Source organism: Pholis gunnellus (genome assembly GCF_910591455.1).
Source record: "Pholis gunnellus genome assembly, chromosome: 1".
NCBI classification, from domain to species: Eukaryota; Metazoa; Chordata; class Actinopteri; order Perciformes; family Pholidae; genus Pholis; species Pholis gunnellus.
The window spans coordinates 23845230-23858419 of record NC_136528.1 but is presented as its reverse complement, the minus strand read 5'-3'; the positions used below and the strand labels follow the sequence as shown (position 1 = coordinate 23858419).

General features: G+C 40.1%; 1 protein-coding gene across 1 annotated transcript in view; it reads right to left on the bottom strand.

Annotated features, from left to right (window-relative positions):
• LOC306702172 (ephrin type-A receptor 6-like) overlaps positions 1 to 13190 on the bottom strand; it is a gene marked incomplete at both ends in the record, with an annotated part of 55639 nt that overhangs the window by 8183 nt on the left and 34266 nt on the right. Inside the window, 3 exons of the mRNA XM_079167721.1 lie at positions 195 to 319; positions 11355 to 11705; positions 12645 to 12800. Of these exons, the coding sequence (XP_079023847.1) occupies positions 195 to 319; positions 11355 to 11705; positions 12645 to 12800 (632 nt within the window). The remainder of the gene's footprint in view (positions 1 to 194; positions 320 to 11354; positions 11706 to 12644; positions 12801 to 13190) is intronic.

Below are 13190 nucleotides of genomic sequence, written 5' to 3'. Positions count from 1 at the left end.
AATCTAAAAACTACATCTAAAGGTGTTCATTAAAAAATCTAACTGCTGCTGGAACGAAAAACCTTCTGAGTCATTCAGTAGAACACTGACGCATCCTGAGTCTCTCACTAAATGAGCTTCTGAGTCCATTAAAAACACTGTGTAATGGATGGCCTTCAAAAGAAACAATTATTAGGTACAATCAAAGATTTTACCTTCTCAAAGTATTTAACTTCATAGTCCACTATGTCTGAGGGCAGCTGTTCCACTTCTGACCAGGAGAGGGCAATGCTGTTTTGAGAGGACCAGTCTTTCCTGACTACACCCACCAAAGCAGGACCTGAGGATGCAGTCAGAGTGCAAGGATTTCAGCTGTGATTACAAAATAATGAACTTATTAGACTTAGTGACTAACGTATAACGTACTAAGGGTCATGTGCCAAAGAGTAATTGGTATAAGGATTGGGGAAAAACACGAGCAAGAAAAATGGCAAGTTTGCAGCAGGACTGAGCCACTCAGTCACCTGTCCAAGAAGCCCAAGGGAATGAAGAAATTAGTGATCTCAGTCATGTATTGCTCGAGCCACTGTAGTGAACTCTAAGGTGAATCCACTGAGCTCAGAGACTCGACTGTAAAACGCATTTTAAAAGTATCATCAGCGATCATGAAAGAACTATATCAATACTGAACAAAAAAAGTTTCAAAACTCCACACTGGAAAGGAAATCTGAAACACTGCCTGAAAAAACACATGCTGCATATGTTACTTCTCCACTCTCCAGTTTACAGAAGAAAATCTCAAGAAAAAACACTTTTGAGAAATGAAAAAAACTCATTGCAGTTTATAAGATAATTGTTTGTGTATTACAGGAATACCCAAAAGGAAAGGAGGGCCGAGAAGCAACTATTTGACTGTCCAGCTTCATTGTGATGTGCGTCCTGAGAGAAACATTTTTGTTAACCAAACCACTAGACGCACAACAACTGTTTATCATGTTTGTCATTATTGCTGAATTTGGGAACGTATTTTGCTAAAGGCAGCTGAGGAGACACAAAACTTCCCATGGCCACACAGCTGCAGACACTTCAGCTAATCACCTCCTGCGGGCTGACACACCAGACCCAGATCCTACTAACTAGATCTGGGCAGTATTTGAACCCTGATCCTCCAGAGCTGTGTTGTCAGTCTGTACAGTTGTCATGCCGGAAAAGTCGTCACACAGACTTCATTCCCGGACCCGCTTCAACCCAGTAGGCTACAGTCTTTCACCTGCTTCAACCCCGTTCCGTCTTCCACCCGGTACCACGGTCATTCCTTCCAGTCATTCTGTGTCGGACCAAGGGATCCATACAGGTCCTGCCTGCACTCCGGTGTCGGCCCACGGGAAACCACATCGTCTTCTGCCTCGAGTACCTGTTGATCTGCCAGCCTCCGGTGTCGATCCACGGGACCTCACACCATCGATCTGCCTGCCCTCCGGTGTCGATCCACGGGACCTCACACCATCGATCTGCCTGCCCTCCGGTGTCGATCCACGGGACCTCACACCATCGATCTGCCTGCCCTCCGGTGTCGAGCCACGGGACATCACACGTACCGTCGATTTGCCTGCCCTCCGGTGTCGGACCACGGCTACCACGCCTGCTTTCTGTGTTGGACCACGGGCTCCACACATTCCTGCCCTTTATTTTGGTAAAATAAAGTCTGTTGTACCAGAATCTGTCTCATGTGGTCTTGCTATTGGGTCCTGATCTTGAACTCCCGTGACAACCAGAGATTCAAATATTTACCTTCAATTATTCATAAAGCCTTCGCTTGAACAGAATATGATCTGGCAAACTAACTGATCCAGTCGCTCTGTTGTGGAGCGTGCTGTTTTAGAGATCTTTGTTGGAATACAAATTCAAACCCAGATTGATGTCTTAAACTGTCTTAATGCTCAGAGAAGCAGATGTGAGCTGTGACTAAACACAGAAGGCCAAAGGCTGGATGGGGCACTTCAGAAAGGTGAGTGTCACTGATTTAAATCGGAAGACTTGCGTTTCAGATGCAACTTTCGCATCTTGTCACGAGGCCAAGATTTCTTCGCAGCAGCTCTGTCCAGACACGATGCTTCACAGTCCAGCAGCTCAACTATGACAACTGTGTCATATTCATTAAAATATTACACCTCTTACAGGTTTATCCAAGGAGACAAAGCCCACATAAGTGCATCAATCATTAAATGATCAGCATCACACGGATAGGATCCCAATCACTGGACTGTGATGTCTATTGAACAGTTTGCAGTCTCATCACACGTCTGCCATGTCAGCCATGCTATTCCAGATAACATGTGTCCTCTCTATCCTGGTGGCAGGTGGTGCCTGAGCTGCACAGACACGCCTGGAGATGTTGTGGGAATATCTCAAGCCTCTGAGTGTGGCCGCCCGCTGCAGTTATTAATAGCAAACGGCAGACACACCAACCCAAATAAACAGTGTATTGACAGCACACACTGTGCACAAAGACAAACTCCAGTGTGTTGTGATTGTCATCCATGCCATACCTGAATGTTTTAGCTCAATACTGATCTGTTTAGTCATTATTACAAAGCTCATAATAAACGAGTTCCTTCAAGTCTCTCAGCAAGTTCTCAAAGGTGAAATATTATATTTTACTTATATTTTAACATTTTATCTAGTCGTATCTTATGCATATTATTTTTATGTTCTAATTTTGTAAAATTTAAATATTTTATATAGGTGGAGGCTCCAACTGAGCCCAGTTGGCTTTTTACCTCTTCCTGCACTGTGATATTAATTTATCTGTTTATTTTTATCTTGTTTGAATTGTGCTAAATAAACTAAATATGAAAGGTAGCTGGAAGTATTTCAGATTTAGCTGTGGGTATTGTATTGTTTCTGTCTGACTGATGTGTGAACACATGGCCAACAGTGAACACTGTAATCCTTAACAAAACTAATTACATTTGCACAGTAGGGCTGCATCAAATAATTATTTTCACTGTTAATCAATTGTGTGGTTTAGAAAATGTCATACTGGTAAAATAAATTACTTGTGTTCTCTAACAGCACAAAGCAGAAACATATTCAACTGACTCTCATAAAGCAAAGGGAGCAATAACACTTTCTCTGTAACAATTCGCTTATTTTACTTAAATTGCTAATGAGGAATTGTCCGTCGACCGTTTTAGAATTTCAGCTTTAGCACAGTACTGACAAAGATCTGTTATCCACTGTAAAAATGGAAGTGTATGCAAGCAAAGGCACGCACAAAACCTGAGGTGAACTTCAACTTATCTGAAGAGGAACAGCTACAAAATACATATCGCTCTATGTACAACCCGCAGAGATGTCTGCAGTGGCTTGCAAAAGTATTCATACCCCTTGAACTTTTCCACATTTTGTCACATTACATGCCACAAACAAATATATTTTATTGGAATTTTATGTGAAAGACCAACACAAAGTGTAACACAATTGTGAAGTACAAAGAAAATTATACATGTTTTTAAATTTTTTTCACAAATAAAAAACTGAAAAGTGCAGTGTGCAAAATTATTCAGCCCCCCTGAGTCAATACTTTGTGGAACCGCCTTTTGCTGCAATTACAGCTGCAAGTCTTTTGGGGTATGTCTCTACCAGCGTTGCACATCTAGAGACTGAGATTTTTGCCCATTCTTCTTTGCAAAACAGCTCAAGCTCAGTCAGATTAGATGGAGAGTGTTTGTGAACGGCGGTTTTCAGATCTTGCCACAGATTCTCGATGGGATTTAGGTCTGGACTTTGACTGGGCCATTCTAACACATGAATATGTTTCGTTTTAAACCATTCCATTGTAGCCCTGGCTTTATGTTTAGGGTCGTTGTCCTGCTGGAAGGTGAACCTCCGCCCCAGTCTCAAGTCTTTTGCAGACTCCAACAGGTTTTCTTCCAAGATTGCCCTGTATTTGGCTCCATCCATCTTCCCATCAACTCTGACCAACTTCCCTGTCCCTGCTGAAGAGAAGCACCCCCAGAGCATCATGCTACCACCACCATGTTTGACAGTGGGGATGGTGTGTTCAGGGTGATGTGCAGTGTTAGGTTTCCACCACACATAACGTTTTGCATTTAGGCCAAAAAGTTCAATTTTGGTCTCATCTGACCAGAGCACCTTCTTCCACATGTTTGCTGTGTCCCCCACATGGTTTCTGGCAAACTGCAAATGGGACTTCTTATGGTTTTCTTTTAACAATGGCTTTCTTCTTGCCACTCTTCCATAAAGGCCAGATTTGTGGAGTGCACGCCCAATAGTTGTCCTGTGGACAGATTCCCCCACCTGAGCTGTGGATCTCTGCAGTTCGTCCAGAGTCACCATGGGCCTCTTGGCTGCATCTCTTGTCAGTGCTCTCCTTGTTCGGCCTGTAAGTTTAGGTGGACGGCCGTGTCTTGGTAGGTTTGCAGTTGTGCCATACTCTTTCCATTTCCGGATAATGGATTGAACAGTGCTCCGTGACATGTTCAAAGCTTGGGAAATCTTTTTATAGCCTAACCCTGCTTTAAACTTCTCCACAACTTTATCTCTGACCTGTCTGGTGTGTTCCTTGGACTTCATGGTCCTGTTTGCTCCCCAATATTCTCTTAACAAACCTCTGAGGCCGTCACAGAACAGCTGTATTTGTACTGAGATTAGATTACACACAGGTGGACTCTATTTAGTCACAAGGTCAACATTCAATCATTCAGCAGTCATCAGGCAACTTCTGAAGGCAATTGGTTGCACTCAGAGAAAAGGGGGCTGAATAATTTTGCACACTGCACTTTTCAGTTTTTTATTTGTGAAAAAAATTTAAAAACATGTATAATTTTCTTTGTACTTCACAATTGTGTGACACTTTGTGTTGGTCTTTCACATAAAATTCCAATAAAATATATTTATGTTTGTGGCGTGTAATGTGACAAAATGTGGAAAAGTTCAAGGGGTATGAATACTTTTGCAAGCCACTGTAAATCTGTCCAAAGTCACGTTTTGTCACTCTTCAGTTTGTAATTTAAAAAAAACGTTCCACATAGATCACAAGTATGTTTGTAATGGCTCATTGCTAGTTTTACAAGCATTTAAAACCATGAAAGGATTCCTTGCATAAAATCCTCAAAATCATGCATTGGCTGCATTAAATGCATTTAAATGAAGAAATGAAGGTGTAACTATATGGGCTTGTGATATTAATTAATCAGTCAAAACATATCAAAGCAAGAATGGTGTCCATGAATTTCATGTTTTAATAGGAAATGATGTTTTTCAGTTGGTACCAGTGAAACCAGATAAATATGCAAAACCCACTTATGGGATAAAAATGTCCATGAAAATCACATTACTAGAGGGGATTTCTTTTTGCAGCATATGGTATGTTATGTATCTATCACCATGCATGTATGTGTGTGTGTGTGTGTGTGTGTGTGTGTGTGTGTGTGTGTGTGTGTGTGTGTGTGTGTGTGTGTGTGTGTGTGTGTGTGTGTGACAGTGCTTGAGCAGTGGGGTTTTCTGTGCATGGACATTTTTGTGAGATACTCTCTAAAAACCCTCTGAACTCTTACACAAGAAGCTATTTTAAGTGCAGGATAAATCAATCTGTTGGTTAGAAACCTAATGCTATGTATGAGCTGCTCAAAGAAAACAGTTGCAGTCATTACAGTTTGATAACGATTCACACGTCAAAAGCTGATTGACAACGAATGAACTCTATAGATGGTTTATTGGCAACATCTGAAAATAGGTTAACCCTCATCTAGAAATGAAGAAAGGGGGAGGGGTAGAAGACAGAAAGAGTTAACAGGGAGAGCTGTAAAGAAATCCCACGAGGTTGCATCTCCCCAGTATCTGAGTATATAAATAGACGTCAGCCTTATTCCCACAGCAAAGGAGATGAAAACGGAAAGGGAATCCACTGGGGGAAAGGGGAAGAGAACAAAGTAAAAGAGAGAAAATCTCCTGAATCAGGACACTGCAAAACATTGGCAAATGTTCACACATGGATTCAGCATGTGTGACCTTTGCTTGACTCTTGTTATTGTTTTGTAAAGGAAAACATGTTGATGAAGGGTGACGAAGATACCAAAGCTAAAACAAAACAAATATAGAATAGTAAACATTCAGATGTGAGATATACTATACAGGACTGTCTCAGAAAATTAGAATATTGTGATAAAGTTCTTTATTTTGTGTAATGCAATTAAAAAAACAAAAATGTCATGCATTCTGGATTCATTACAAATCAACTGAAATATTGCAAGCCTTTTATTCTTTTAATATTGCTGATTATGGCTTACAGCTTAAGAAAACTCAAATATCCTATCTCTAAATATTAGAATATCATGAAAAAGTATACTAGTAGGGTATTCAACTAATCACTTGAATCGTCTAATTAAACGAAACACCTGCAAGGGTTTCCTGAGCCTTGAAAAACACTCAGCTTGGTTCAGTAAACTAAATCACACGTATGGGGATTATCACAATATTCAAATTTTCTGAGACAGTCCTGTATATGTAGATTTAGACATCGATAGTGTTCTAATAGTGTGAAACACTTATACACTTGTAAGGGTTGTAAAAAGCAAATGTTCACGTACAATAACTATCTAGAAATCCTGGTTCTTTATCTCAACACATTGCGGAAAGACAAACACGAGTAACCAGCACAACAATGTTATGCACTGTTAAATAGAGTAAAAATATGCTCAGAACACACATTGGGAATTCTCCTGAAAAGTTGCAACTGTCGTTCTTCGCCTTGTACTGGCATTGACGACTTGTGGTTGCTTGATTGTTGTATAAGAAGAAAGATGAGGGTAATCAATTAGGGAAACAGCCCTACTTGATTGACAGGGCCAGAAAGCGCAAAAAGCAAACATGTACAGTATGTCGTGGAGAGGCATAGATGTTAAAAAAAGGGCCAACAGCATGCTCTAAGGTGCTCTAATATTTGACAATCCTAAAATGATGTCATGGTGATGAAGTCACTGTTCGTGTGAAGCGGTAATCATACTACGTACCACAAGCTAGAAATGCACACTCATAAACGTGAAGTGACAACTCACTGATCGTTCAAACCTTTGCTATTGTCAAATATTACCAACAATAAGTCAGCTGACAATACAAAAAAATACCATTGAAACATATTACTAATAACTCGATCTGATTTTAAAGACTATGATCTGTAGTAGCAGTAGCAGAGCAATAGCGCCTTGAATTAACTGGAAGACAATGAGCACAACTCCGTAGAGATTTCACCAATTAAACCGACAAGCTATTCGATTTTGATTATCTCAGAATCAATGCATCATTAAATCATTTTGCGAATGATTTGATTCGATGTAATTCAATTAATTTAGATTCTTCCAGGCTCCACAAATATAAAACGTGTGCCACAACCAAAACACATGCAAACTTCACAAGTGTAATCTTTTTTTTCCAAACTTTCAAAGGCTCAATAGCGGAATTTTCAGCCTCTACTAGACTAGGACACAGTCTTTTATCGTACATGAGCATTACTTTTAACACAGAGTGAGTCTATCTTTGTGGTTGTCTCTCTGCTCCTGTCACAGGAGCACATTGTTCCTCTGTGCAGCAAACACCTCAGACAAATTTGCACTGATTTCTCTTTGCCTCATCACAGAATGCTGCAGTGAACTTTGTGGGAGGGAATCGTCGGTGAGAAACGCTCCGCTGAGCAATAACTAGTGTTTTTGAGTGGAGTGCAGTTCGCTGTTCGTAAACACAGAGATCATCCTGCTCACACTGCTCTGCGTTGCTGCCTTGAGAGGCGTTAAAACAACAGCTGCTGACCTTCATCAGCTTCAATAAGCCTCCTGCTTTACAAAGTGAAATTAAGTGTGGAGGAGAGTGCTCACAAAGAGGCATTCCAGATGATTAAATGTGTCTTCTGAGAATCTGTGACTAAACAAATATTGCTCAGCTCTCACTGCTACAAAACTGAATGATAACGTCGACAAAGGCAATAAACACTCAAAGACAGAGCGATCATACATATTGCTAAACTGGGCATTATAACTTATCAAGGTTAGACAAGCACACAGGCATTAGGGAAGAGAAGGTTTAGCATAACTAAAAGAATAATGAGACATTAATATGCAATTTACAAACAGATAGCATGCCAACAGAAAATAAATAGTGCCCCCTCCTTCACACACACAAAAAAATCAGTTAATTGCTATTTCTGCTTTTGTTTGGTTATCATTCCGTCATTGACATAATATCACAATCAATTACGTGAATCATCTTTTAGCAACTGCGTTAATTGGCAATGAGCCTGTCCATTCAAAGTCCATCCAAACAAAACTTTAGACAAGCACAGATTTAGACCATGTGCGAGGCTGTAGGTGGTACACATGGTTTGAAGCAAATGTGTGTGTGAATGTCATATGTGTATGGATTTGTTTGCCTGCTTGTTTGCATGCTTGCCTGGCTGTGTGTGCATACAATGTGTCTACAGAGGCAGTTTGACAAGTTAATCCATTCTAAACATCCTAATGAAAACATCCCCACAGGCTTCTTCTCCTCCTCGACAGAGATTATTTTGCATAACAACTTCCTCCCGTCAGTCGAGCTGCTTTTGCCAGAGATGGGTGTGAAGTGACACAAACACACCTGACATCTGGTTTCCATGGTATGATGACAGCCTAGCAGCAAAACATTTCTAAAAATCAAACTTTGAATATTGATTAGTTTTCACTGTATACTATAGGGGAGAAGCCACAATAAATGACTGTTGAAGTAAATTAACTGAATTGTTGAATTAACTTCTCTTGAATGACGCCGATATAATCATTAAGACCTGAGCAACCATACAGTCCATCTTACCTGAGAAACCAGAAAGCAGAAACCCAAATATACTAAATCCTTAAAAGAAGAGCCAATAAAGACAAAAGGGTTGGTATCAAATGATAATAACTTCATAGAAAGAAAATGGTTATATTTTTTAATTTAACAAAGTCTGGTGCTGGTCCACCACTTTGGTCCAGACTGAAATATAACAAGTGAATATGTCCATTCACGTTACCCCTCAGGATGAATCTTACCCACTTTGGTGATGCCCTGACTTTTCCTCTAGCGCCGCCATCAGGTCAAAATTGTATCTTGGCCAATAATTCTATTTACTTCTAAATAACTAAAAACTAAAAACTGCAAAACATTCATCATTAGCTATATTTTATGTATTGCGCTAATTACCAAAAGTTAGCATGCTAACATGCTAAACTAAGATAGTGAACATGGTTAAAATTAAACTTGCTAAACACCAGAATGCATCGACAGAACTCTAAGTGTTTAAATAGCACAGAGCACCATTCTGATCAAGATTCCACAAAACTGAGACTGAGAATTCCGACCAGATAAGAGACTTTGTTCCTGCCATCTATTGTACACATAATAGGCCATCTGGAAGCCTACAGATTGGCTGTAATTGGAGACTACACTTTCAGCTCATTGTCTCAAAAACACAAATAGTGGAAAATAAGATAAACTGTTGTATGATATGTATGTTTTTTTGCACTTCCTTTCAGTCTACAGAGTACAAATGACAAACTGCAACAATCTTACTGCTACAATCATGGCAGCCTATTATCACACACAAAGACGATTTAGCACGGATAATTACCTATTTTTATATCTGAGCCACTGTTGACTGTCTGTCTTGTTGTCATCAGAAATTCATGGCTTGCTAGAAAATGTGCACATAAATCCCAGTATAATTTATTAATCCACTCCCTTTCCTTCTTTCATTTCAACCTTCTCCATCAATCATGCCATCAATATTTTTGCCCTTAAAATATCAGGTTCAGGATCCGGTAGTCACTGGAACACTCAGGTCTCTTATTTTTCCCAATTCAAGCCAAAGAAAGTGCTTCCTTGAGGTCATCTATCAGTAGTTGATCTCAGGTCAGCCGGATATTGCTAATTAGGACTAGGTTCAGGTCATAATGGCTCCGTGAGCTATTCAAGGGACAGAGTTGTGCTTCACTTTTTGACACATTAAGCTGGACGAGAAGACAAGGACTGTGGAAAAAGACACAGGGTTTTCAGGAGGGAGAAAGGCAAATCTAGCTGCAGAATAAATAAACGTTCTACTATAGCATAAATACCTCAATCTGCTCCCATGCAAACACAGTATTTCTGAGCTAAAAATCTGATATTATGTAACTACAGCATCTGCATATATGTCAAGCATAAACATGCATTGTTAACCTTTATTAATAATTTAGAGCAAAATATGGCTAGTTGAATGTTAACTCTCAACACTCTGTCCACCAGAAGATCAACAAATGGGATACATAAACTATAGATGTCTTGTAAACAAAATATTTCCTTTTTTAGTAACAATTAAGTCAATAGCGTTTTACAGCTACTATGCACCAAAGTTGCTGAATTCAACTCAAACCCTTGAGATACGTTTAATTGATCAAACACAGAGGACAGTCATATTACCAGTAATCACTATACGAGACTAAGCATTCAACCTAAACTAGCTCCTCACATCCAGTCCACATTTAAATGCCCAAAAAGGTAAATTGTGGACTATTTTTCCACATCCTGTTCTAAATCAATTTAGTATTTTTGGGCAACACCTTGTTAATGCTCATGTGAGTTAGGTGTAGCAGATATTTTTGTATTGCAGCAAGATAGACCTGTGAAGAAGTAACCTGCTCGTTTGTAAACTATTTTTGATCGGTTTTGCTTGGCTCCCTGCCATCCCACCGGGTGAATGGTCCACTGGGAAAATTCCCACCTTTCCAGATGGCCATTTTGCCCATGCCAGCAGGATTAACATGATGAATGTGTCGCAATATTTTGTAGCCGACCATGTACTACAGTATTTCAGCCCTGCAAACTGTTTTTTAATTGATTTAGAATTCATGGCCACAACTGTTTTCATTATTAGTCTTTTAAAATATGTTTTAGGGTTATACTTGAATCAGAAAATAATGTTAAAATAAGACCGTGGAGCCCATTGTGAGGTCTCTGATTTGCTTTTTTGCGCGACCAGCAGTTCAAAACACAAGGTATTTCAATCACAGAGATGAGAAACAGAAATGCTTGGCATTTTTGCTTAATAAATGACTGTTGAAAATGTTTGCAATTAATTGTCTGTTGATGGATTAATCAATTAATTAGCTTTATGTTTAATCTGTTTACTCATGAAATTAGTAATTAATTGTAAATCTTATCCAAGTCAAGAATATCAACATAATTCACCCGGATAATTCTGTGGGAGGTACGTTTGCTTGTTATCATTGCCACAACTGGATTTGAAGACAGTGCATCAAACAGAACTGTAAAGTAGCACTGAAGTGAACAAAAGCTCTGCAACTCACCAGCTTGGTGTGTATTGACGGTAACATTCGCCAGCGAGCGTGCAGACACCCCCAAACCAGAAACGCCGTTTGCCGCCTCTACATGGAAGGTGTAGTTAGCGTGCGTCGCAAAATCTAGTATTGCCACAGAGGTACCAGTCAGACTAAGCGGTTGTGGGATGAACCGCAGGTCTGGCTCACATGGCTCACACTGTGTCACACCACTGTCGCCGTCTCTTCCATCACAGCGCTGGCACAGGATGTTGTAAGTGATGTCCTTCCTGCCTCCTGTGTCGCTGGGAGGCATCCACTGCAAGAAGAGAGCCATGTCATTGATCAATGAGACCAGGTTCCTGGGAGCCGAAGGAGGCCCTGGAGGGAAAGAAAAGGCAATCAGAGAGAGATTACTCATTGATAACGCACTGATCACTTTATCAGGTATTGTGCAAATATAGCATAACACATGTAGAGGGGCTTGTTATTGCCTGATTGAATAGAGTCAACCAAAACACGTGATCTATGATCAATGGTGCCATTTTAGATTCTTTAGACCTCTTGGGAGATCCATTAAGTGTGTCTACGGTTTACCAGAAAATTATGAAATAAGCAGCAATTACACCGTACTTGTGGAATACTACTGTGCAAAAATGCAGGTTTGTATGCAAGAATCAGTATTAAGTATAACAGCAAATACACCACTCATCTGACCTAAAGTGAATGAAGCTCGGCCACAATTAAAGGACCATATGCAGCAAGAATGTGAATCTGTCATGTGATGTGTGTGAGATGTGCATAGGTACGTGTGTGTGTGTGGGTAGATGGTTGGTTTTCAACCTATTTTGCAGTATTTTATTCTAACAGCCTGTGTATCAATTTCTTGGATAGCACACAGATCTGATGTTTTTCCAATTTTCAAAACACTGCAATGTCTGGTTTGGCAAAGTGACCAGAACTGATGTTCGTGTGAGTGAGTGAGTGTGTCTTTAAATATGTGTTAGTTAGTGTGGGTGGTAAGCTCTCAGGGTGCCCTAAGTGTTGCCCGCATGCTACTTGTCAATTACATGGATGCTACTCTCAGAATGTTTTATGTCTATAAATGAGGTACATCATAATTGATTTTTTCAAAATTGTAATACGGAGGATTATAGCTATGGAGGCATAGATCTAAATTCAGCGCAATCATCTTGCTAAAATAAAAAAGTGCAAATGGATTGGGGAGGGATGGGATGACCAAAATAAATTACAGACATGCAAACAGGAACTAAGAATGACCCAGCTGAAAAAGAGAGTTTTAATAACTACTTTACTGACTTGTACAAGCCATGGTGGTGGAGTCTTTGATAGCTCTGTAGAAGCCTTTGTCGCAGTGACAGATGGTGGCGGCCTGGTCATGGCTGGAGCTATGTGCAGGACACTTGGAGCATTCAGTGTTCCCAGCATTTGCTTTGAAGAAGCCAGGCTTACAAGCTGGAGAAAAAGAGATGGGCAGGAAGAAGCCAGTTACACAAGTTCAATGTTCATCTTGCAATTGCATTTACATCAGTACACACACATTTAATGTCCAGCTGCTTCTCTCCTCACCTGTGGTCTGACATTATTATTTTTGAGGTACTATTGGAGATGCACCGATGCTGATATCGGTCCATTACTGACTCAAATAGCTGGATTGGGTAAACGACAAACCCCTGTATGGCCCCATTTCTCCCACAGCACCACATCATCTTTTTCTTTTTCAAATTAGGCTGAACAGCAAAAGGTTGTTCATGTTAGGCTTCCTGTTATGATCCAAAAGTCATCAAGAATGTTAGAAACATTACCTAAAAAAAGTGTCCAGTGAAAGGCAATGGACTGGAGCTG